The 22931-nt window shown below is 42.0% G+C and overlaps 1 protein-coding gene and 1 long non-coding RNA gene across 2 annotated transcripts in view; both read left to right on the forward strand.

The window, feature by feature from the left end:
• The window catches only part of LOC118360854 (protein bicaudal D homolog 2-like), a 34693-nt gene extending 20147 nt beyond the window's left edge, over positions 1–14546 (forward strand). The window contains exons 6-10 of the mRNA XM_035740336.2: positions 6521–7435; positions 8016–8192; positions 9496–9647; positions 11307–11655; positions 12676–14546. Coding sequence (XP_035596229.2) covers positions 6521–7435; positions 8016–8192; positions 9496–9647; positions 11307–11655; positions 12676–12681 — 1599 coding nt within the window. The 3' untranslated portion in view covers positions 12682–14546. The remainder of the gene's footprint in view (positions 1–6520; positions 7436–8015; positions 8193–9495; positions 9648–11306; positions 11656–12675) is intronic.
• Positions 14547–16332: 1786 nt separating this feature from the next.
• On the forward strand, positions 16333–20879 carry LOC127913253 (uncharacterized). The gene is made up of 3 exons (XR_008085436.1): positions 16333–16504; positions 18654–18982; positions 19105–20879. It is a non-coding gene; the product is annotated as an uncharacterized LOC127913253 (long non-coding RNA).
• Positions 20880–22931: the final 2052 nt, after the last annotated feature.

Below are 22931 nucleotides of genomic sequence, written 5' to 3' on the forward strand. Positions count from 1 at the left end.
TGTTAACAAACTATAGTTTTGGCAAGTCGGTTAGGACATGTACTTTGTGCATGACACAAGTACATTTTAACAACAATTGTTTACAGACAGATTATTTAACTTATAATTCACTGTATCACAATTCCAGTGGGTCAGAAGTTTACTTACACGAAGTTGACTGTGCCTTTAAACATCTTGAATATTCCAGAAAATTGTCATGGCTTTAGAAGCTTCTGATAGGCTAATTGACACCATTTGAGTCAATCATTGGTGTACCAGTGGATATATTTGAAGGCCTACCTTCAAACTCAGTGCCTCTGCTTAACATCATGGGAAAATCAAAAGAAATCAGCCACGCCCTCAGAAAAAGAAATTGTAGACCTCCACAAGTCTGGTTCATCCTTGGGAGCAATTTCCAAATGCCTGAAGGGACCACGTTCATCTGTAAAAACAATAGTACGCAAGTATAAACACCATGGGACCACGCAGCCGTCATACCGCTCAGGAAGGAGACGCGGTGCGAAAAGTGCAAATCAATCCCAGAACAACAGCAAAGGACCTTGTGAAGATGCTGGAGGAATCTGGTACAAAAGTATCTATATCCACAGTAAAACGAGTCCTCTATCGACATAACCTGAAAGGCCGCTCGGCAAGGAAGAAGCCACTGCTTCAAAACCACCATTAAAAAAACCCAGACTATGGTTTGTAACTGCACATGGGGACAAAGATAATACTTTTTGGAGAAATGTCCTCTGGTCTGATGAAACAAAAATAGAACTGTTTGGCCTTAATGACCATCGTTTGGAGGAAAAAGGGGGACGCTTGCAAGCCGAAGAACACCATTCCAACCGTGAAGCATGGGGTTGGAAGCATCATGTTGTGGGGATGCTTTACTTCATGAGTGACTGTGCACTTCACAAAATAGTTAGAATCATGAGGCAGGAAAATGATGTGGATATATTGAAGCAACATCTCAAGACATCCGTCAGGAAGTTAAAGCTCGGTCGCAAATGGGTCTTCCAAATGGACAATGACCCCCAAGCATACTTTCGAAGTTGTGGCAAAATGGCTTAAGGACAACAAAGTCAAGGTATTGGATGGAGTGGCCATCACAAATCCCTGACCTCAATCCTATAGAAGATTTGTGGGCAAGGAGGCCTACAAACCTGACTCAGTTACATCAGCTCTGTCAGGGGGAATGGGCCAAAATTCACCCAACTTATTATGGAAAGCTTGTGGAAGGCTACCTGAAATGTTTGACCCAAGTTAAACAATTTAAAGGCAATGCTACCAAATACTAATTGAGTATATGTAAACTTCTGACCCACTGGGAATGTGATGAAAGAAATAAAAGCTGAAATAAATAATTCTCTTATTCTGACATTTTTATATTCTTAAAATAAAGTGGTGATCCTAACATAAGACAGGGATTATTTACTCTGATTAAATGTCAGGAATTGTGAAAAACTGAGTTTAAATGTATTTGTCTAAGGTGTATGTAAACTTCCGACTTCAACTGTATATACACTAAACGCCAGTCATGTTTGAGAATTATAATGCAGGATCATTATTAATATCTAAAGGCTCGATTCTGTCGACACACTTGAGCCATGTTCGTTCCGAAAGGCCAATGCCTGTTGCTCACTGCAACATCGCCCACCTTGCAATTTGAGCGGAGGCAGTCAACATTTTGAAGCGATTTAACCATAAATGTAATTGTTTAACCTGCTAGTTTTTTGTAATTTCATGAGGTATGACTTACCATGTTTCGACCATAGGATTGTTAAAGGGATTATTTTATGAACACTTTCTCATAAGCCATCGAAACCAGTAATTCTCTCATTTTCGCAACGTTCTTTCATGTCCAGCAACCCAAGACACAATCCTATTCATATTAACAACCCATGCTTGTTGTCTTTAGATCTTTCAACATTTCTGAAGGATATTTTACTCTGTCATGTGAAACCGCTCGCATTTGCGGTGCACTTTTGAGAACAGTGTTTTACCGCCAATTGCATTTTGGAACATCCACGTTAATAGTGTACTGCCACGTGCACATCGTAGCGCTTATAATGTGAAGAAATGGACTAATAGTTAATCAACATTTTTTTAAGCTAAACGTTCGGATCTGTTGCATCAGCCCCATTTCTTTGAAAATATTTTTTGATGTACAGTGGTTGTATGAATGTGGGATCTATCTCGTCCCACAACTGTTCCAGAGTATGTTTGGAATATTTATTTCTCACACAGGATAAGCTGACCAATATAATAGGTCAACTTTTGCACTATGGGGATAGTAGATTTACATAGGCTAGTGCTTTTGCTGTTCATTAGGCCTACTCATCTTGTTGGCTGACAAAGTATACGTGGACAGTTTCTAACATCTTCAATATGCACCTAGGAGTTCAATAAGAGGGATGCGTGCAATTGTGTCCCGATATCGGTCTTCACTTTTAGCCTGCTTCGGAGCTGTGATGCCTGTGAGAAGGACCCGATCACGTGACGAACATTGGCTAATAAGAATGTAGATATTTGAGAGAGCCTTGTGAGTGAGAGGTGCTTCTGAGCATGACGATTGGCAGCTGGGAGAAGGGAATTATAATGATTATGTTCAGCAGGCACATTCTGTATGTAATGTATACTAACTCACTTCAAGGAATCATCTGTTTACATTTTCTTTCAGTGAAGAATTGTTTAAATGCAACCACATTGAAACAGACATGGCCTGTAGACCAGTGTCAGTGCCTAGATGTAGCTCTGCTCTAATTCTGCTACTTGTCCTTTGGGCTTGTACTTTCTATGAGATTATGAAGGTTTCAGGCAGGTTAGCTTTGCATGACTGAGAGGCAGACCTGCTATGTTTGCTGTTTCCGCCTATAGACCACATCCTGCTACAAATAGAATTGGATCACTCAATGAGTCTCTCTCGTGACGCTACTGACAGTAAAGGTTCAAATGGCTCAACAAAGACCGTATTGCACATTAAATTGGCACTTTCCTACACGTTCCTATAGCTCTGCTCAGTCTTTCCTACACGTTCCTATAGCTCTGCTCAGTCTTTCCTACACGTTCCTATAGCTCTGCTCAGTCTTTCCTACACGTTCCTATAGCTCTGCTCAGAACTCTTGTTGCCGTTGGTCTACTATTTCCATTATGTATGTAAATGCCATGCTTGACTTGTACTGAAATAGGTGCTTGCACTCATTTTGAGTGCCAGTATTGTTTATATTTGATGTGCAATGCATTTGAGCTAATATTCTGTAAGAGGTGCAGGGACTCGAGCACTAGAAAATGTGAGGTCCGGTACGTTCCAGTGAGTTCCTGCTCAAGTCCAGCACTGTGTAAATGTATAATGCACTTAGCTGGGGCTTGGTATTGCTGTTGCTGTTGCTCAACACAGGCCCAGCAGGTGTTATACGAGTACTTGAGTGGGTTGAGCCAGTGCTGCTCCACTACATGAATAATAAATTAGTTGGATGAAAAGGCACTCCAGGGCGAAATGTATGTTAACAGTCTGAGAATATCTCTTGTCTCGCTGAGAAGAAATATCAACCTGCTGAAATATATAACTGACATCACTTGTCTAGTGCTGAATGTGTTCTGTGCAGTCGCCTGAATTCTTGGTACAGTACAGTAAATAATCTGTCAGGAAACTCGAAATTAAAAATGCCATGTTTTGCTATACATTTAACAATCTATGAAGCAAATACCTGTTTTAAGCAATGGTTTTTGAACAAAGTGGCACTTTTAAATAGCTGGAAAATATGTAATTCATTCTGTTATACACTACCAGTCAAATGTTTTAGAACACCTACTCATTAAATGGTTTTTCTTTAATTTGACTGTTTTCTACATTGTAGAATAATAGTGAAGACATCAAAACTATGAAATAACATCTGGAAGAAATCATGTAGTAACCCAAAAAGTGTTAAACAAATGTAAATATATTTTATATTTGTGATTCTTCAAATAGCCACCGTTTGCCTTGACGACAGCTTTGTACACTCCCGGGACCACCCATACGTAGAATGTATGCACACATGACTGTAAGTCGCTTTGGATAAAAGCGTCTGCTAAATGGCATATATACACTCTTGGCATTCTCTCAACCAGCTTCATGAGGTAGTCATCTGGAATGCATTTCAACTTCTTAAGGATGACGCAGAATACAGTTCCCATGAAGGAACATCACTCAGCGGAATTTCAGAGCGCCACCTATAGTTTTTGATAAAACTTAAACTTTCATTAAAATACACATTCAAGGTAGTGAGTTAAAGCTACACTCGTTGTGAATATATCCACCAAGTCAGATTTGTAAAATGCTTTTCGGCGAAAGCATGAGAAGCTATTATCTGATAGCATGTACCCCCAAAATACTGCAACGTCACCTAACACGACAGATTTTGCGGTAGCCGGCGCTACCCAAAACGCAGAAATAAAATATAAAACATTCATTACCTTTGACGAGCTTCTTTCTTGGCACTCCTAGATGTCCCATAAACATCACTAATGGGTATTTTTTTCGATTAAATCGGTCCATATATAGCCTAGATATCCATCTATGAAGACTGTGTAATCAAGGAAAAAACTGAGTTTGATAACGCAACGTCATTTTTTAAAATGAAAAAAGTCGACGATAAACTTTCACAAAACACTTCGAAATACTTTTGTAATGCAACTTTAGGTGTTAGTAAACGTTAATAATCTGTCAAAATGATCACGGGGCGATGTATATTCAATAGCTCCACGTCCTGATATCGTGTCCAAATATTCCTCAACCAAAACATCTGGCCAGAGACCGGAAAAAATGCGCTGCCTTGTTTCGGTTTGACCAAGAAACAAATCCGAGACAAATGACAAGACTGTTGACATCGTGTGGAAGCTGTAGGTATTGCAACCTCGGCCCCATGCAATGTGGTTCACGTTTAACAATTGGTTGAAGTGGCGCATGGATATATTTTCCCATTTTCAGTGATCAGATTTTCCTGCACTTTTCGATGAAACGCACGTTCTGTTATAGTCACAGCCGTGATTTAACCAGTTTTATAAACGTCTGAGTGTTTTCTATCCACACATACTAATCATATGCATATACTATATTCCTGGCATGAGTAGCAGGGCGCTGAAATGTTGCACGATTTTTAACAAAAAGCGGCGAAAATTCGCATGAGCCCTAACTTAACAGGTGTACATTAAGTTAATTTGTGGAATTTCTTTCCTTGGTGTTTGAGCCAATCAGTTGTGTTGTGACAAGGTAGGGGTGATATACAGAACATATCCCTATTTGGTAAAAGACCAAGCCCATATTATGGCAAGAATGGCTCAAATAAGCAAAGAGTAACGACGGTCCATCATTACTTTAAGACATGAAGGTCAGTCAATGCAGAACATTTCATTAACTTTGAAAGTTTCTTCAAGTGCAGTCGCAAAAACCATCAAGCGCTATGATGAAACTGGCTCTCATGAGGACAGCCACAGGAAAAGAAGACCCAAACTTACCTTTGCGGCAGAGGATAAGTTCATTAGAGTTACCAGCCTCAGAAATTGCAGCCCAAATAAATGCTTCAGAGTTCAAGAAGAGACACATCTCAACATCAGCTGTTCAGAAGAGACTGTGTGGATCAGTCCTTCATGTTGGAATTGCTGCAAAGAAACCACTACTAAAGGACACCAATAAGAAGAAGAGACTTGCTTGGGCCAAGAAACATGAGCAATGGACATTAGACCGGTGGAAATTTGTCCTTTGGCCTGGAGTTCAAATGGGATTTTTTTTGTTCTAACCCCCATGTCTTTGTAAGACCAGGTGTGGGTGTACGGATGATCTCTGCATGTGTATTTCCCACCGTGAAGCATGGAAGAGGAGGTGTGATGGTGTTGGGGTGCTTTGCTGGTGACAGTCTGTGATTTATTTAGAGTTTAAGGCAAACTTAACCAGCATGGCTACCACAGCATTCTGCAGCGATATGCCATCCCATCTGGTTTGGGCTTAGTCCCACAATCATTTGGTTTTCAACAGGACAATGACCCAACACACCTCCAGGCTGTGTAAGGGCTATTTGACCGAGAAGGAGAGTGATGCTGCATCAGATGACCTGGCCTCCACAATCCCCCGACCTCAACCAATTTGAGATGGTTTGAGATGAGTCTCTCAACCAGCCAACAAGTGCTCAGCATATGTGGGAACTCCTTCAAGACTGTTGGAAAAGCATTCCAGGTGAAGCTGGTCCAGGTGAAGCTGGATGAGAGAATGCCAATAGTGTGCAGAGCTGTCATCAAGGCAAAGGGGGGCTATTTAAAGAATCTCAAATATAAAATATATTTTGATTTGTTGAACAGGTTTTTACTCACTACATAATTCCATATGTTATTTTTTGATGTCTTCACTATTATTATACAATGTAGAAAATAGGAAAAATAAAAACCCTTGAATGAGTAGGTGTTCTAAAAGTTTGGACCGGTAGTGTATATTTAGCAGTACAAAGCCAAATAAAAAATTAAGCAATGATTTTCAGTCCTTTTTTCTGTTCCTCTCTTTCTCTAGGCTGAGCGGGATAAGACTGGTCTGGCCAACACGGTCCAGGACCTCCAGAGGCAGTTGGAGCTGTCCCAGCAGGCCTTCAGTGAGCAGGAAGACAAGGTGGGCTCCCTGACCCAGCAGCTGGAGGCCGTACAGCTGCAGAAACACATCCTGCCCCAGGGGAAGGCAGCAGGTGACCGGGGGGACAGCAGCAGCAGGACCCTGGAGAACGGTGCGGATGACTACGACTATGAGCTGGACGTAAAGAGCGCTGAGGTGCTGGAGGCTCGGATGAAGGCGGCCGGCGAGGAGCTGCTGAAGCTGCGTGAGGAGCTGTCTCAGGCAGGGAAACGTTACTCGGCCCTGGAGCAGCGCTGCCGGCAGGAGAAGGAGCGATGGAGGGGAGAGGCCCATGAGCTGGCTGAGAAGATCCGCCAGTGCATCAAGTCCAGCCGGCAGGACCAGGAGCGCATCAGCGAGCTGGAGAAGGAGATCGGAGCGACGAGGAAAGTGGCTACTGATTCTGAGGGTCATCTCAGCGTGGCACAGGAGGAGCTGCTGGCCTTCTCTGAGGAGCTGGCCAACCTCTACCACCACATCTGTGTGTGCAACAACCTCACGCCCAAACGCGTCACCCTGGACTACTACCGCGACGGGGCCCGGGGGCAGTCAGGGGGGAGCGGAGGGAGGTCCAACCACCTGCACCCCCATCACGGACGTAACAAGCGCCGCTCCAACGAGTTGTTTGCGAAAGCAGTGCACGGAGGGGATGGAGACAGTAGGCCTGGTACTCCCCAGGACTCCCGTGACAACTCCCCCTCGACACGCTGCTCCTCCCCCGCCCCAGTTTGCCCTGGCTCCCCCACGCTGGACTTCAGGGACCCCTCCAACGTACGTAACCTGGTGGCTGTCATCCGTTGCCAAATCAAACACCTCCAGGTACGAGTGCCGCCGCCATGTTGTCTTCCACTAAACATACATATTTAATGGAGAGTTAATTTAATAAACACATGTTTCTTTTTATCTTTTACCAGATCTAATGTGTTATAGTCTCCTACATTCATTTCACATTTCCACAAAATGTTTCCTTTCAAATGGTATCAAGAATATGCATATCCTTGCTTCAGGTCTTGAGCTATATGCAGTTAGATTTGGGTATGTCATTTTAGGCAAAAATTGAAAACAAGGGTTGGATCCTTAAGTGTAGACATAGTATGCCATGCTGAATTCTGGTCCCACGGTACAGAATGTATTATTTGGCTTCTTTCAGAAAGCTGTTAAGCAGAATGTCTGGCGCTTGGTATTATTTGGGAAGCAGATATATGGGAACTGTAGTATAGTAGACTAATAATACTACATATGAGAGATATTTTGGATCATTTTTACATTGCTTTAGTTCGGTGGAAAGACCTATTCAGACACAGGTGTTTCCTGAGTGCTCCATCATGTCAGTGAAACTGAAAGTATGCTGAATAACATCACTAAGGCAATAAGCACTCGTCATGCCTGTTTCCCTCAGGTGGCGGTGGACCTGTGTCGCCACCGGGGCACGCTGCCCTATTCGGGAGGGATCAGCTGTGGAGGGGAGCTGGAAAGTGAGGCCCTCACGGAGGAGGTGCTGAAGCTCAAGTCTCTCCTCAGCACCAAGAGAGAACAGATTGCCACTCTCAGGACTGTCCTCAAAGCCAACAAACAGGTAATGTACAACAACAAACAAGGTCTTACAATGGACACGTCAAGTTGAACACGCACACATACACACACGACACACACAACCATCAGACTCAGATGGGTCACTTACTGTGTAACAAGATGTACCGACGTGACTATCGTAATTGGTCTTACCAAATGGTCATCAATGAGGTGTAGTTCTATTTTTGTCTTGAAAAGAGGTTGAATCTATTTTTTCATTGAGGGTCTGGGGCAGACTGACTCTCAGCCTGACGTGTCCATGACCTGTAATCCTCAGACCAGAGTCACTAGATAATGTCCTGACTCGATAACAACTGAACATTCAATCAGACTTTTCCTCTGGTCTTTCTCTCTATTTTGTGTATCCTGTTCTGTTTTCTTGGCTTGTCAATAAAGCCTTGGGTATCTGACCCATAGCCACACCAGTAAGGTCTGTCTTCTGACTGCTAGAACCATCAGTCTGCCTGGAGGGGATGTTCCTCGTTCAATTGTCTCATATTTGTTTGCGATCTATATATATTTTTAAATGAAAAACAAATGATATTCCCAAAAGGGGAGGGGAAGGGGTGGGTGAGACATGATTGGACGGTCTGAGTGTAGACTGAGTCAGAGAGGGAGTATGATGACGTCTTCCTCAGAGATCTTCCAGTACACTTCTCCTTCCTCCCCCTCTACTCTGTACGCCTCCAGCCCTGGCTGACCTTCTTCTGTCAACCCCTTCTCTCGCTCTCTTCTCTCCTCTTTCCCGCTGTCTCACACACACACACACACACACACACACACACACACACACACACACAAACTCTAAGGCTAATCTCTGCTCGATTAGGCGAGCGTCTCTGTCACGGGTTAGCCTCTGAATTCAGATGTCTGGTGCTCTTCTATTCTACTGCCACAAAGATTCAGACAGATTCAGAACTATGATGTTTTAATAAATTTCTATCATAAAACATGTGTGGTTAACCTTTGTTCCCTTCTAGCACAGTTCCCTTCTAGCACAGTTATGTAAATATGGCCTTTATTTACATTGTAGTCATTTACCAGACACTCCAGAGCGACTTACAGTAAACTTTAGAATTAAGATATTTACCAGTTAATTATTGGTAATTTGCTTTGACAGGGTCGATGCTGTATTTCTTGTTTCTGTTTAAATAAAGGGTTGATATTTTCATTGCTAAAAATGTCCCATCTGCCATTTTTTTTAAATTTGCGTTGCACTAACAGATGAGAGGTGAACTTTGCCATCTGTTATGTACTTGATGTATTTTCCCCAGCTGTAACAATGAATCCTAATGTTTCTATTCCAGACAGCAGAGTTGGCTCTGAGCAACCTGAAGACCAAGTACGAGACAGAGAAGAGCATGGTGTCTGAGACCATGGTGAAGCTGAGGAACGAGCTTAAGGCCCTGAAGGAGGACGCTGCCACCTTCTCCTCACTGAGGGTGATGTTCGCCAGCCGGTACAGTCATTTATATACTGTCCTATTTTATATTCCCAATCACCAAGAATAACAGCAATCTAGAGACCTGAGTTGGAGGAGTGCAGTAACCTCTATTTGTTTAACAATTTAAAAACAGAAATCAGCATCACAAGTGAATACACTGTATTTCAAGTCTGAGGAAACACACACAAAAAGGATTTCAGTTGTGTGTGTCAATTGGTGATGTGCTGCAATCAAAAATATACATATTGCATGATGTCCAAATTCCTGTTAGGCTTACTCTGAGATTAGCGTTCCAGGCCTATTTTCTACCCAGCTGCACATCCACAGACTAGCTTCCCTCTGCTGCTGTGAGCAGATCTACACCTGACAGTAGACACTCCAGTGGAACTAATTGTTCTCCATCTTTAAGCAGCTAATCGTCATGTTTGTGCTCCTGTGGCTCATGTTTAGATGAGACAGTCAGACATTCCATGACATGGTAGACTAGAGCTTGGTTGCGACCCAAATGGAACCTGTTCCCTAAATTGTGCTCTACTTTTGAGCAGAGCCCTAAGGACCCTGGTCAAAAATAGTGCACTAAGTAGGGAAGAGGGTGCTATTTGGGATGCATGCTAGAGCTTCCGCCACTACAGTGTCATCTAATCAGATTACCCCTCTGCAGTCCGCCACAATCCCTCTCCTCACGTGCAGGTTAGCACTCACGTGCTACTGCTCTGTTTGGAGCCTCAGCCTGGACCGACCTGTCCATCGGGTCAGGGAGACTCTCCACGCAATGGTCCCTTCTCCCCCTCTACCCCGCCTCCAACAGTCTCTAGGGAAAGCTGCTAGCAACCAAGAGTGGACTGAGACCGAGTTAACCTGTGCAGAGCCTGCCTCACGTGTGATACACTGTTAGTTGGCAGGCAGATGTGTTTGTCAGTGTTGGCATGTATGTCCTGAACTAGTGTGTGGTGGGACAAAGGAATTTGTTATTTGTGATCGTGTCTGTCATTGCTTGCACAGTTCTGTACGGTATTGAATACTGTAGCTACTGTTACTGTAGTGTTTCCACATGTGTATGTGTTGTTTTTAATGTATGTGTGTGTTACTATTAGAGGGGTGTTAATTTAGCGATTGTTCAGTACTGCAAGCTCAGAAGGGCTTTCAAGGAAAGGAGTATTTTCTCTGAATATGCTTTTTTCCCCCTGGAAAGACATTAAGCTCTGTCTCTTCACTAGGCATTAAATGAGCTGCCATTTGATTAAGCCTGGTGTTTGAAAGGCCCTATAATACAGGGTGTGGCAAAAGCCTACAGTCTGCTGCTACGGCCAGAGACCCTGACTGAAATTTGATTTGGGAAATGTTTTGTAATGGTGCCATCATGTGGTAATATAGAGTACCTCAAACTCAAATTATGATTCAACAAATTCAGAAATGAAATGTTGCTTTCTTTGTATTTTCTTGGGTTTCTCTCTTCTCTTGGGTTTGTCCCATGTGATCTTACTGTCTGTCTTGTCTCATAAATGGCTATGTCATCTTCCTCTGTGTGTTTGTTTGTCATAGCTGTTGAGATGATGAGCAGTACATTATTCAGATAATGTTTTCTATGTGTGTACAGTTTGTATAACTTTTATCTGTCTAACATGTCTACTAAATGTGTGTGATTGTGTTGCTCTAACATGCATGTGTCTCCAGGTGTGACCAGTATGTCACCCAGCTGGACGAGATGCAGAGGCAGCTAGCAGCGGCTGAGGATGAGAAGAAGACCCTGAACTCCCTGCTCCGCATGGCCATCCAGCAGAAGCTGGCCCTGACCCAGCGCCTGGAGGACCTGGAGGCCCCTATGTCCCCCCACGGCCTTGGCAACAGCCCTCGCCGCGTCAGGGCCAAGGAGCTGGGCACCAAAACGGGCCGAAGCCCCCGGCGCAACAGCCCCGTACGGAGCAGGAACAGTCCCCGCTCCAGCCCAGTCCTCACCAACAGTGTGTCCAGCACCGCCAGCCACCACTTCCGAGCCCTTACCCACAGCCTCCACACCAGCCCTGTAAGAACCCGGTCTTCCTCCACCACTACCTCCTTCCATCCTGACCCTCTTCCTCCTATATATACCCCTTCCTCCTCTACCCGTACCACTCCCCGTCCTTGCAGAGCAGCCAAGCTCCCCAGGGATGCCACGTTCATTAGAAGTCGTAGTGTCCCTGATGTGTTCCGAGCAGGGTTGAGTCCTTGGGAGGAACAGGATGACACCCAGTCTGACTCCTGTAGAGGGTCTTCCAGCTCCCTGGATAGCGTAGTCTTTGGGAGGGCTCATGTAAGGGGTGCCAGATGGGCTTCAGGCCCTAATCATGAAGATACCTTTTTCACCAATCACACTTTGTGCTCCTCGTCCTCTGCCTCCAGAGTAAAGTCTTCCTATTCCAGATCGATAGAGAATCTGGCCACTTCCAGGTCTCTCTTTATCCCTTCTGTCAACGTATTAGACCCACAAGGCACTGTTAAGCCAGTGTTGAAGCCAACCTTGGAGGTTTCTGTTCATAGAAAACAACAAAACGTTGTTTACAAATCAAATTCTTCAGAGGTGGTGTCCACAAGATCTTCTCCAACCCCAAGGTGCCTTACAGCAGCTCCCCTCTCTCTCCCAAGTCAGTCCAGTAGGACCAGACGGGCCCCAGGCTCAGAATCACAGAGTCGTTTGAGTAGGCCTAGTTATAGGGGCACCAGTGATCCTCTTCACCCACAACCAGCCAGGGCTCGTAGTTCACAGCCCAGAGGATCACGCTCACACAACCAATGACCCTTTGGAGTTTTATCAGCATAAGGGATCAAGAATGTTGCCCAAGTTATTGAAAGTAGACATGGAAATACATTGATTGTCTATTGATGGCACCACAGTCTCATAACCTCTTGTTAATACTTATTATTTTTATTTTTATTTTTTACCTGTTGTCTTAACCAATTGTTCTGCTTTGTGGATCAGTGACAGTATCCTTTTTCAGTTTTGTTTTGGTCCGTCGGTTTATTACTAAATGTCCTTTTATGTATCTGTCTCCCCCTGTGTCTGCAGCGGTAAAACCAGTCAGTCGTCACGATCCCCCCAGTCCTCCATAAGAACCGTGTTCTCCATGTCCACCTCCTGAAACAAACGCCTTCCCTTCCTCCAAACACATCCTCTTCATCCCAGACCTCCTGAGTCAACTCCCAGACCTTTCTACTCTACTCATCAGACCCAGTGGACTGGCTGCCCTTTCCGTTTCTCCCTTCCATCTTCCTACCCTCTGTATGGACCCAAGATGCCTACCTGCATGCAACCAGGAAGGGAGAGTTAAAGAAGAAAACATACTCTGATTTTATTTATAATGTTATGAAGTAAAGGACTGTTTTTCTGACCTACACAGTATTATTTACCACTTTCTTTCAAACTGAAAACCCTGTCCTGCTGTTGATGTATATTTATGCAAATATATTCCATTTTGATGCTGCTGCAAGTTTTTTGACACTAGTGAAGACGTTTAGCCTGGCAACATGCTGAAGTCTGCCTGGCAACATGCAACGTTCTTCTAGTGTCAGGCAGCATCCCCCCTGGACAACTGCTGCATAGCGTGACCTCCATGGCTGCATCTGAAATGGCACCATATTCCCTACTGTGTATTGTGCACTACTTTTGACCTGGGCTCATGGTGATTTGGTTGAAACTAGTGCAATAGGTAGGGAATAGGTGTGCCGTTTTGGTTTCATGGGCATTTTAAAACACAGCAGCCTTACTAATCATAATTGAAATACTAAATGCACACTGAAGAGTCCTGTCTCTCTGGTGTTTTGAGGTTTATTTCTTTAGCTCTGCATCTTCTACTGGCGGTAACTGTTAAATCCTTCTCTTTGTCCTGTGACTTACCTGACTGTTTGGCTTTGGCCTACCAGCCATACCCTTCAGTCAGCAGATCAATATCACTGATGGAAATGATTCATCTGTAGCCTCAGCACCTCAGGTTTATATCACAGTTGAATGAACTAGCTAACAAAAAGATGGGAGATATTTGACGGGCATGCTTCATTTCAAACTATGCAGATAGCTCTGAGACTGAAGGCCCTGCAGACTGCTGTTTTCCAGGACCTGAGTAAGGAGGGCCTCAAAGGTTGACTGTTCCATAAAAATAGAATTACGAGAACAGACATCTGTTTAATTATATTTCTATGGATTCTAACTAATTAATTTCCCTCTCGTCTCCTGGCAGCAGGGTTGCAGTGGTCGTGGGTCTTCTAATATAGTGTTCCTACTGGACCACACTGCCAGCCTCCTACAGTGCAGGGTCCACGGTGGGGCACATCCACCTTTGTATCTAGTAGCCTTAGTGATTTGGCAATTTGTTTTATAATTTAAAAATAAATAATACAAAAACAGGCTCAAATCAACTTGGTCCAGGTGGGTTTCTGTGCTGTGTTTAGTGAAGGTCAATACATCATGCTAATTGGGGGTTCCAATATTGAAAACAGTGCCTTGGTTTTCCTCTTGCTCCAGTCATTTAATGTTTAGACTAAATCACCTTTTTAAATATGTTGAACACTGTTGTAGTGATGAGATGTGTAGTTAAGTTTTTAAATGATTATGGAGCTTTGTTTAGCTTTTTGGGAAACTAATAATAGGCTCTTTGGTATTTGTTGTAGTTTGTACATTTCTTTGTCCTTAAACCCTCCCTCCCGTTTTCTCACTCTTTAACAAATGTGTTTGTACAGGTAGGTGTTTTGTAAATGTAACTGATCATCATACGTCTGAATGTGGGGACAAAATGAATTAGTACATTTATTTTATTTTGTCGATAGAACCTAATATGCCCAAATGGTCTGCATCAATTTCTGTGTATGTAAAGTAAGTTAATTTTGTTGACCTGTGAACAACCTATTGTGTGATGGAGAATAAAGCAACACCACTGTCAGGAATTGTTGGGTTGATGACATTAATCTTACTGTACGTTTTCTTTGCCTTTATGATTAATACTTAAAGATCCTTCCCCTAATATGATGAGGTAATGCATCTTTTGAAGCATGTTGTGTCCAATTTATTTGATGTTTCATTTGTTACATTGGATTTGCCCAACTTATTGTAATTGGTTCAATGAACTCCGGGCCCTTCTCCCTATACCGGGGGCGTAGAGGGAAGTTAAACCTGTTATATCGGCACATTTATTTATCTGTAATCAGCCAGCAAATTCATTGGTTCCTTTTTATAGTAATTGTAAACAATACCGGTATATTTGTATGCATTGGTTCTGATGTTTTTTCTTAGAATAACCTGCAAAAACGTGGATATCGCACTGGGCTGTGCATTAAAGAAAATGGTTGAACTAATGGAGAGAAGAAATGTAAAGATCAAAGCTGTGAATTAAATTACAGGTCGGCAGCGATACCTTTACCTGCTGCTTCCTCGACACCTGCCGCTCAGACATTAGGTTGAAGGCAAGAAGCGCCCCGAGGAGCCATGTCCGGACGATCGTACTCCTCCACCGACCCAAAAGCAGATCATAGGACATACTTATGGGCACGTTGTAATGAGAGGAAACGGCTTGTGCACGATAAGTAGTAGAGTAAACTCAGTTTTCCTTTGTCAGAAATCCCCCCTATCACTCTCAACGTCAGGTAGGCTAAACTTGAAGGGATTCCCATCATTTGTAATGTGCATCCACTTATGGTGACATATATCGCTTATAATGTGCAACTACAGCCATTTGGGTGCTGATGGGGACGGATTCAGTACTCTCCAGCCACTGATGTCAGTTTTGTCATCAGGATCGTATCAGTTCATCCTCTTCTAGACTAGTGCTGTAACAGTTCATCCTTCCTTAGGTTTTAAAGTGGGTCTAACATGACAGCTGGATGGCAGTCCTGTCAGTTATTGGTCTTGTTCTGAGAAAATCAAATTGTTGAAACTAACACTCATCCAGGGAATATCAAAACAACCTCAGGACTAATCCCAAACCCCTGCAGGGCAGGCCATGGTCTGACACACTCATTTACCCATTAGCCATATGATTGCATATTTTGTTTCATTATCTGGTCACTAGATTATAGCATCATTATGTCGGCACACACACAGCAAAACCCCGGGGTGCTACTTTGGTTTTAGAAGTGGGGGGGAATATAAACATATTTTGTAAATGATCATTTAGGATGAACACTCCAAACAGCCTACCCGACTGCTCGGAGGCTTCCGCATGGGCCTAAAGTACAACGTTGCCTCGTTTTGTGTCACATTGCAATTATTAAACGGGGGGGACATGTCCCCAGTGAAAGTTGCGCTCCTGGCAAAACTCTCACTATAAAGACATAAGAAGGGTCTTGATACTCTAGGGGGAGAGATAGACTCGAGAATGAGGTTACCAGTTAGATATGGGAAATCTATCATGTTGACGGCCAGCTGCTGTCACTCCTGTCTTATCTAAAAGGCTGTGACCCACTTATCTGTTATAGGCAGCTCCAAATTAAATGTGGCCCCATGGTCATATTCCAGGAATTTTGTGACCGATTGGGAAACTGATGTTGGCCATCTTTTTAATCTGAGTCTGTGTTTGCTGTGTAACTGATATGATTGCTCAGGAATAACAGAGCAAAAAAAAAAGATGCATTGTTGAAATCCTTACAAATCACACAAAATAAGTCAGTAATTTTGCTAAACTTTTTGGTCCAGTGATCTATCTTATAAACACATTCTGCTGTTTGTTTTTGTGTGTTGGCAAAAGTAAATTTGCCTCTTCAAATCCTGTACAGTGTTTCAAATGTCTTACCCCATATGACTTCCCTGTAATCCTGTTGTTGCTTGCCTAAACTTTGTTCTTTGCTTCAGGTACATAGTCATTGTGCACTCCGGCTGGCAGCACCTCAAACTGATTAGTACCGAAAATGTAAGTCCTTAAATCGTATAAAGCTGTAGTTATGTTATTTTTTTGGCACTGAGCAAATTTCAGGTCTTTGAAAATTCTGTGCAACTTCCAGAGCACGTTGACTGTAAACACTGAGACTGTACCTGCTTTAAGTTACAGTTTTGACAGTGGCCAGGTAGGCTAATGTGGCTATTTGATCATAATGTAGACCTAACATCAAAAACAATAACTGGGCTAATAACTCACTAACTAGCAAATGGTATGAACAAAAACTGCATTCCAGACGGTGTCTATTCCACAAGTTACCACCTGCTAAATATATGATGTTAAAATGTCTATTTACTCTGTTCCATCTGACTGTGCAATCCCCTGTCTCATCAGCTCAGCCAGGCACTTTATAAACGTTGATCTCCACTATAAAAAGCAGCTAAACATTATCTCACATTTCTTCTAACATTTAGTTTTCAATAGCTGAAATGTATATAAACCTTGCTCTCTGTCTCTCCGACATTCGCTACATTGTTTCAATATTCAAATTTGATCCCCAGCTGTCCCATAGTCGAGTCAAATCAAATGTTATTTGTCACATACACATGGTTAGCAGATTTTAATGCAAGTGTAGCGAAATTCTTGTGCTTCTAGTTCCGACCATGCAGTAATACCTAACAAGTAATCTAACAGACAGGCAGGCAGCGTTTCTCAGACAGTAGATATCATGAATCAGCTGGCATAATTTTTATGGATATATTCAAAGAAATATCAAATGAATCAAAGTGCAGCTAGTTTGCAGTCTTTCCAGCTTCAGTTTGAAGGTATTGTGTTAGCTGAGGTGTTGGTTAGCTCCTCTGAACAACAGTGTCCTGACGAGTGAACACATTTTCTATGCCAGGCGAAATCGTGCCTCATTAGCTCATTGTTATGCATGTATCCAAACAAATTTCACTAGAAAACAGCTTATGCAAATGCAGCTACTTTGCTGTGCATTCTGGCTGCACATTTTGACGTGACTGTAAATTAGCCGTAGTTGACTAGCAAGCAAGGGAGAAGAATGTTGCCAGTCTTTATGGCAATGGAACATTTAGAACGAATGACTAACACACATCCATAGATGCAGAACAAAAGACTGAACGACTGGGTCAAGTCTCTGGCAACCGAACTGATAGAACAAACGACGAGCTTGCTTGGGTAGCAACCTTAGATTTGTGACGTGACTTTATCTTGTGGAAGGATGAAATTGTATGAATAAATTAACCAAAATATTTTTTATGAAAATATGTTAATCATTATTTGAAAATGTTGGTAACCCGTTGTATAAAAGTGATAAGGCTTCTTGGTATAAACATTATAATGCCCTCGAAGCCGGTGTATGGACGATATATTGGCACTGTTTGCTGCTAACAACACCCTTGCCAAGGGTCCTCCAAACACCGGCTTCGAGGGCATTATCATTTAAATAGGCCTACTGCAGCTCTGATTGGTTATGCCGCACGGTGCCAAAATACCAAAACAAACTATGCAAGAGATTTTGTTGTAAGCAGAATGCATCAGAGCATGATTATATTGCGCACGACAGCCCTATACTGTCTTAACTAAGGGGGAAAACTCGAAATAGTTGAGTGAAGTTCAATCTGGTGCCTGATATTTCTTCTGCGCTCTGTGCGGCATTCACAAAGATTTGCGTGGCAGTCTCGGGGCTACTGCGCATCCACGCAGGTTAGAAGGAACGTTTTTCGTGTACTTGTACCCCTTTTTCGTGATATCCAATTTGTAGTACAGTCTTGTCCCATCGCTGCAACTCCCGTATGGAATCGGAAGTGGGAAGGTTGAGAGCCAAGCGTCCTCCGTAACACGACCCTACCAAGCCGCACCGCTTCTTGACACACTGCTCGCTTAACCCGGAAGCCAGCTGCACCAATGTGTCGGAGGAAATACCATACAACTGTCGACCAAAGTCAGCTTGTCACGGTCGGCTGTGACACAGACTGGGATCGAACCCGGGGCTGTAGTGACGCCTCAAGCACTGCGATGCAGTGCCTTAGACCCTGTGTCACTCTGGAGGCCCAGAAGGAACATTGGTTATGTAATCTCTGATGCTGATTGAGATATCCAAAACACAGTATCAGTCTACTATGTTGTCTCTCTAATATGTCTCTGTGCTGTCTCTCCCCAGACCTGATACCACCAGATGTGTGTGTAACCTGCTCAACACCTCCACTATTTATGCAAACAATGAGGTCAGCCTGGCTGAGGTGGACATCTATGGGTTTGACTATGACTACACCATGGCCTTCTACTACAACACCCTCAACAACATGATCTATAACACTGCCAGACTTCCTCATCGAGAACTACAAGGTTTGTGTGCTCTAACTAAACTGCCAATACACTACCACATACTGGTCATTTTCTGCTCTTGTTTGACAGAATCCTGAAGGTATCTGCCTATATTACTACATCCCAAACTTCACCGCACGGGGTCTTCACTATGATATTCAAAAGGTAAACATCATACAGCAATTATGCCTCTCTAATACATCGCTCTGCCCTTATTTAAACATATAATCTCAAGGTACCATGGGTTTACAGTACTGTTTTGTCCTCCCCATGGTCTCCTGATGAAGATAGATGCTTTCCATTACATTCAGCTGGGGACTGTGTATCAGTGAGTTCTGTTTATGGGTAGGTGAATAACACTCTGCAATGTATGGGTCAGTCAGTGTACTAAACATATACATATAATGAATATAACATGCTTGAAACTCTAACCCTGGCAATTTCACTGGTGAACTCATGGGTACACTCACAATGGCTGCCTGGTATTGTGATGGAATCATTTCCAGGGTATTTTGGAATGTTCTATAAACTGATGCTGGGTTGCCATGCTAATAAAGTAGAATGTTCATTCAAATAATGCTAACTGATGTGGCTCATGTAATGGAATGTATTTTTTCTAATGTCAGTTGAGTTGACTCAACAAATCACAGTGCAGATTGAAGGGTACGCTTATGAGAATGGTGGGCTGAATTTTCTGGAATTTACTACTTTAAATAATACTTTTAAGATCAATTGCATAAAACAATTCCTAAGAAGACCCACTTCTATCTGGAATTTTATTCCTCATCATGTCTTCTCTACTTTTGGTGGCCCTAACTTCATGTTGTTTTGCAATTATAATATTGACAAAATTCCAGTGAAATTTTCTGCTTTTCATCGTCAGGTTTTCTTGCCACCATGGCTTTTTTTTGCCTTTACCTCCCTTATCTCACCTCATTTGCCCACATCATATATAGACTTCTTTATACTGTATTATTGACTGTATGTTTGTTTTACTCCATGTGTAACTCTGTGTCGTTGTATCTGTCAAACTGCTTTGCTTTATCTTGACCAGGTCGCAATTGTAAATGACAACTTGTTCTCAACTTGCCTACCTGGTTAAATTAAATAAAAATGTATAAACACAATTTTTCTCCACACAGATATTATATATGGAATAATCGGGATATATTGTTTAAAAATACTTCTTTGTTTTTAGAATATTGATTCTGAAATAATATCCTATTGGTGAGCCAACTGGTAAATGCAGAGGGTCTTTTACTCAGTTTTAAGGAATTCTTATCACTTTACAAGGTCCTTCTAACACCTAAAGATTTTGCAATTATTTTAGATGCCTTTCCCTCAGGTGTTGCTCTGTTATTCAGGAACGTGTCAAGACCTGACCCTCAGAGCCTACCTTCTATTGACCCTGTTGACTCATCAGTAGGAAAGATTTGTTTCTCTTTTGGTCCATTCAACAACAGAGCAATACGAACCTTGTTTCAGCAGGATGTTGTATCTATTTATGTCATGTCTTATTAGAATGGATTTATTGATAATATCTGTTGGAAAAAAGTTTGGATGTTGCCACACACATTGTTAACAAAATGAAGGAAGTTTCCTTTAAAATTATTCATAAATATTATCCTGCCAACCACCATATGAAGAAGGTTAAGGAAAACATCAACTCAAATAGCTCCTTTTGTAATGACCACCCAGAAACAGTGTTGCATCTTTTTTGGCATTGTATTCATGAAAGAAAACTGTGGCAAGACATCAGAAGGTTTATAATTTATTTATGAAGATTTATGAAGATTTTACACTTGTGGAGAGATGTACTGCTTGGATTCTTTACATACAATAGAAATAAGCTGAAACATTTTTATGTAATTTATTTCATTATTCTTTTGGCCAAATTTCATATACACAAATGTACATTTACAAACAAAAAAACAAATTTTCTTACCCTACAAAAATAAATGGAACTGTATTTTAAGACCGTTCAATACTCTACTAATAAAAAATAACTTGCACAATTGGTGGCTGACTAAATACTTTTTTGCCCCACTGTATATACTTGTGCTCCCTCATGTACTTTCTGTATTGATTTGTTGTTAATAAAAAAAATAGCTTTTTTTTTAAAAAAAGCACAGATTGAAGGGTACACTTCCTGCTTTCCTTCCTGGCATGGGTCTAGGTCAAAAATATACAGGTTTGGCTCCAGCGCCGTTGCTAACTGCCAGTGCCATTGCTAACTGCCAGCGCTGTTGCTAACAAGCAAAGCTGGTCCCATTTGTTGCAAAGAGTATTGGGATATTAGAATTTTGTTGTCTTAACCTTTGTCATCTTAAACCTAGGCATGGGTACACTCAAAATGGATGCCAGTCCACCAATTATGCCATCATTGACTTGAATGGAGACCCTTTCAATTCTAAGCCTCTAGACCAATTTTCACTGATGAATGTGTCTGTTTTTTATGTCTCTTTTTTCTGCTTGCATTTTGTATTTATATATTGATGTCTGTATTTTCGGTTATTTATGTAGTTCAGGGCTCATTTGTAAAATAGACCTTGGTCTCACTATGACTTCCTGATAAAATTAAGGTAAAATATATATATGTATATCTAGGTAGGTATATATATCTAGGTAGAATATATATATGTGTATATATATATATATATATGCCAAGTGTGCAAAATATATATTATATATATATTCTAACTGCCAAAAGTTTGGAAACACCTACTCATTCCAGGGTTTTTCTTTCTTTTTACTATTTTCTACATTGTAGAATATTAGTGAAGACGTCAAAACTATGAAAGAACACATATGTAATCATGTAGTAACCAAAAAAAACCAAATCAAAATATATCTTCAAAGTAGCCACTCGTTGCCTTGATGACAACTTTGCACACTCTTGGCATTCTCTCAACCAGCTTCATGAGGTAGTTACCTGGAATGCATTTCAATTAACAAGTGTGCCTTGTTAAAAGTTAATTTAGGGACTTTCTTTCCTTCTTAATGTGTTTGAGCCAATCAGTTGTGTTGTGACAAGGTAGGGGTGGTATACAGAAGATATCCCTATTTGGTAAAAGACAAAGTCCATATTATGGCAAGAACAACTCAAATAATCAAAGAGAAACGACAGTCCATCATTACTTTAAGAAATGAAGGTCAGTCAATCCGGAAAATCTCAAGAACTTTAAAAAGTTATTCAAGTGCATTTGCAAAATCCATCAAGTGCCATGATGAAACTGGCTCTCACGAGAACCGCCACAGGAAAGGAAGACCCAGAGTTACCTCTGCGGCAGAGAATACGTATATTAGAGTTACCAGCCTCAGAAATTGAAACCCAAATAAATGCTTCACAGAGTTCAAGTAACAGGCACATCTCAACATCAACTGTTCAAGCAGACTGTGTGAATCAGGCCTTCATGGTCAAATTGCTGCCAAGAAACCACAACTAAAGGACAGCAATAAGAATAATAGACTTGCTTGGGCCAAGAAACATGAGCAATGGACATTAGACCGGTGGAAATCTGTCCTTTGGTCTGATTAGTTCAAATTTGTGATTTAGCATGGCTACCACAGCATTCTGCAGCGATACGCCATTCCATCTGGTTTGCGCTTAGTCCCGCTATCATTGGTTTTTCAAAAGGACAATGACCCAACACACCTCCAGGCTGTCTAACGGCTATTTGACCAAGAAGGAGAGTGATAGTTTGCTGCATCAGATTACCTGGCCTCCACAATCACCCAACCTCAACCCAATTGAGATGGTTTGGGATTAGTTGGACTACAGAGTGAAGGAAAAGCAGCCATCAAGGTCTCAGCATATGTGGGAACTCCTTCAAGACTGATGGAAAAGCATTCCAGGTGAAGCTGGTTGAGATAATGCCAAGATTGTGCAAAGCTGTCATCAAGGCAAAGGGTGGCTACTTTGAAGAATCTCAAATATAAAATATATTTTGATTTGTTTAACACTTTTGGTTACTACATGATGTCTTCACTATTATTCTACAATGTAGAATATAGTAAAAATAAAGAAAACCCTGTAATGAGTGGGTGTGTCCAAACTTTTTATTGGTACTGTATATTTGTTTGGTACTAAAACTGTGTTGACCCTGTAGGGGGC

The sequence above is a fragment of the Oncorhynchus keta genome, chromosome 28 (assembly GCF_023373465.1).
Source record: "Oncorhynchus keta strain PuntledgeMale-10-30-2019 chromosome 28, Oket_V2, whole genome shotgun sequence".
Classification (NCBI taxonomy): domain Eukaryota; kingdom Metazoa; phylum Chordata; class Actinopteri; order Salmoniformes; family Salmonidae; genus Oncorhynchus; species Oncorhynchus keta.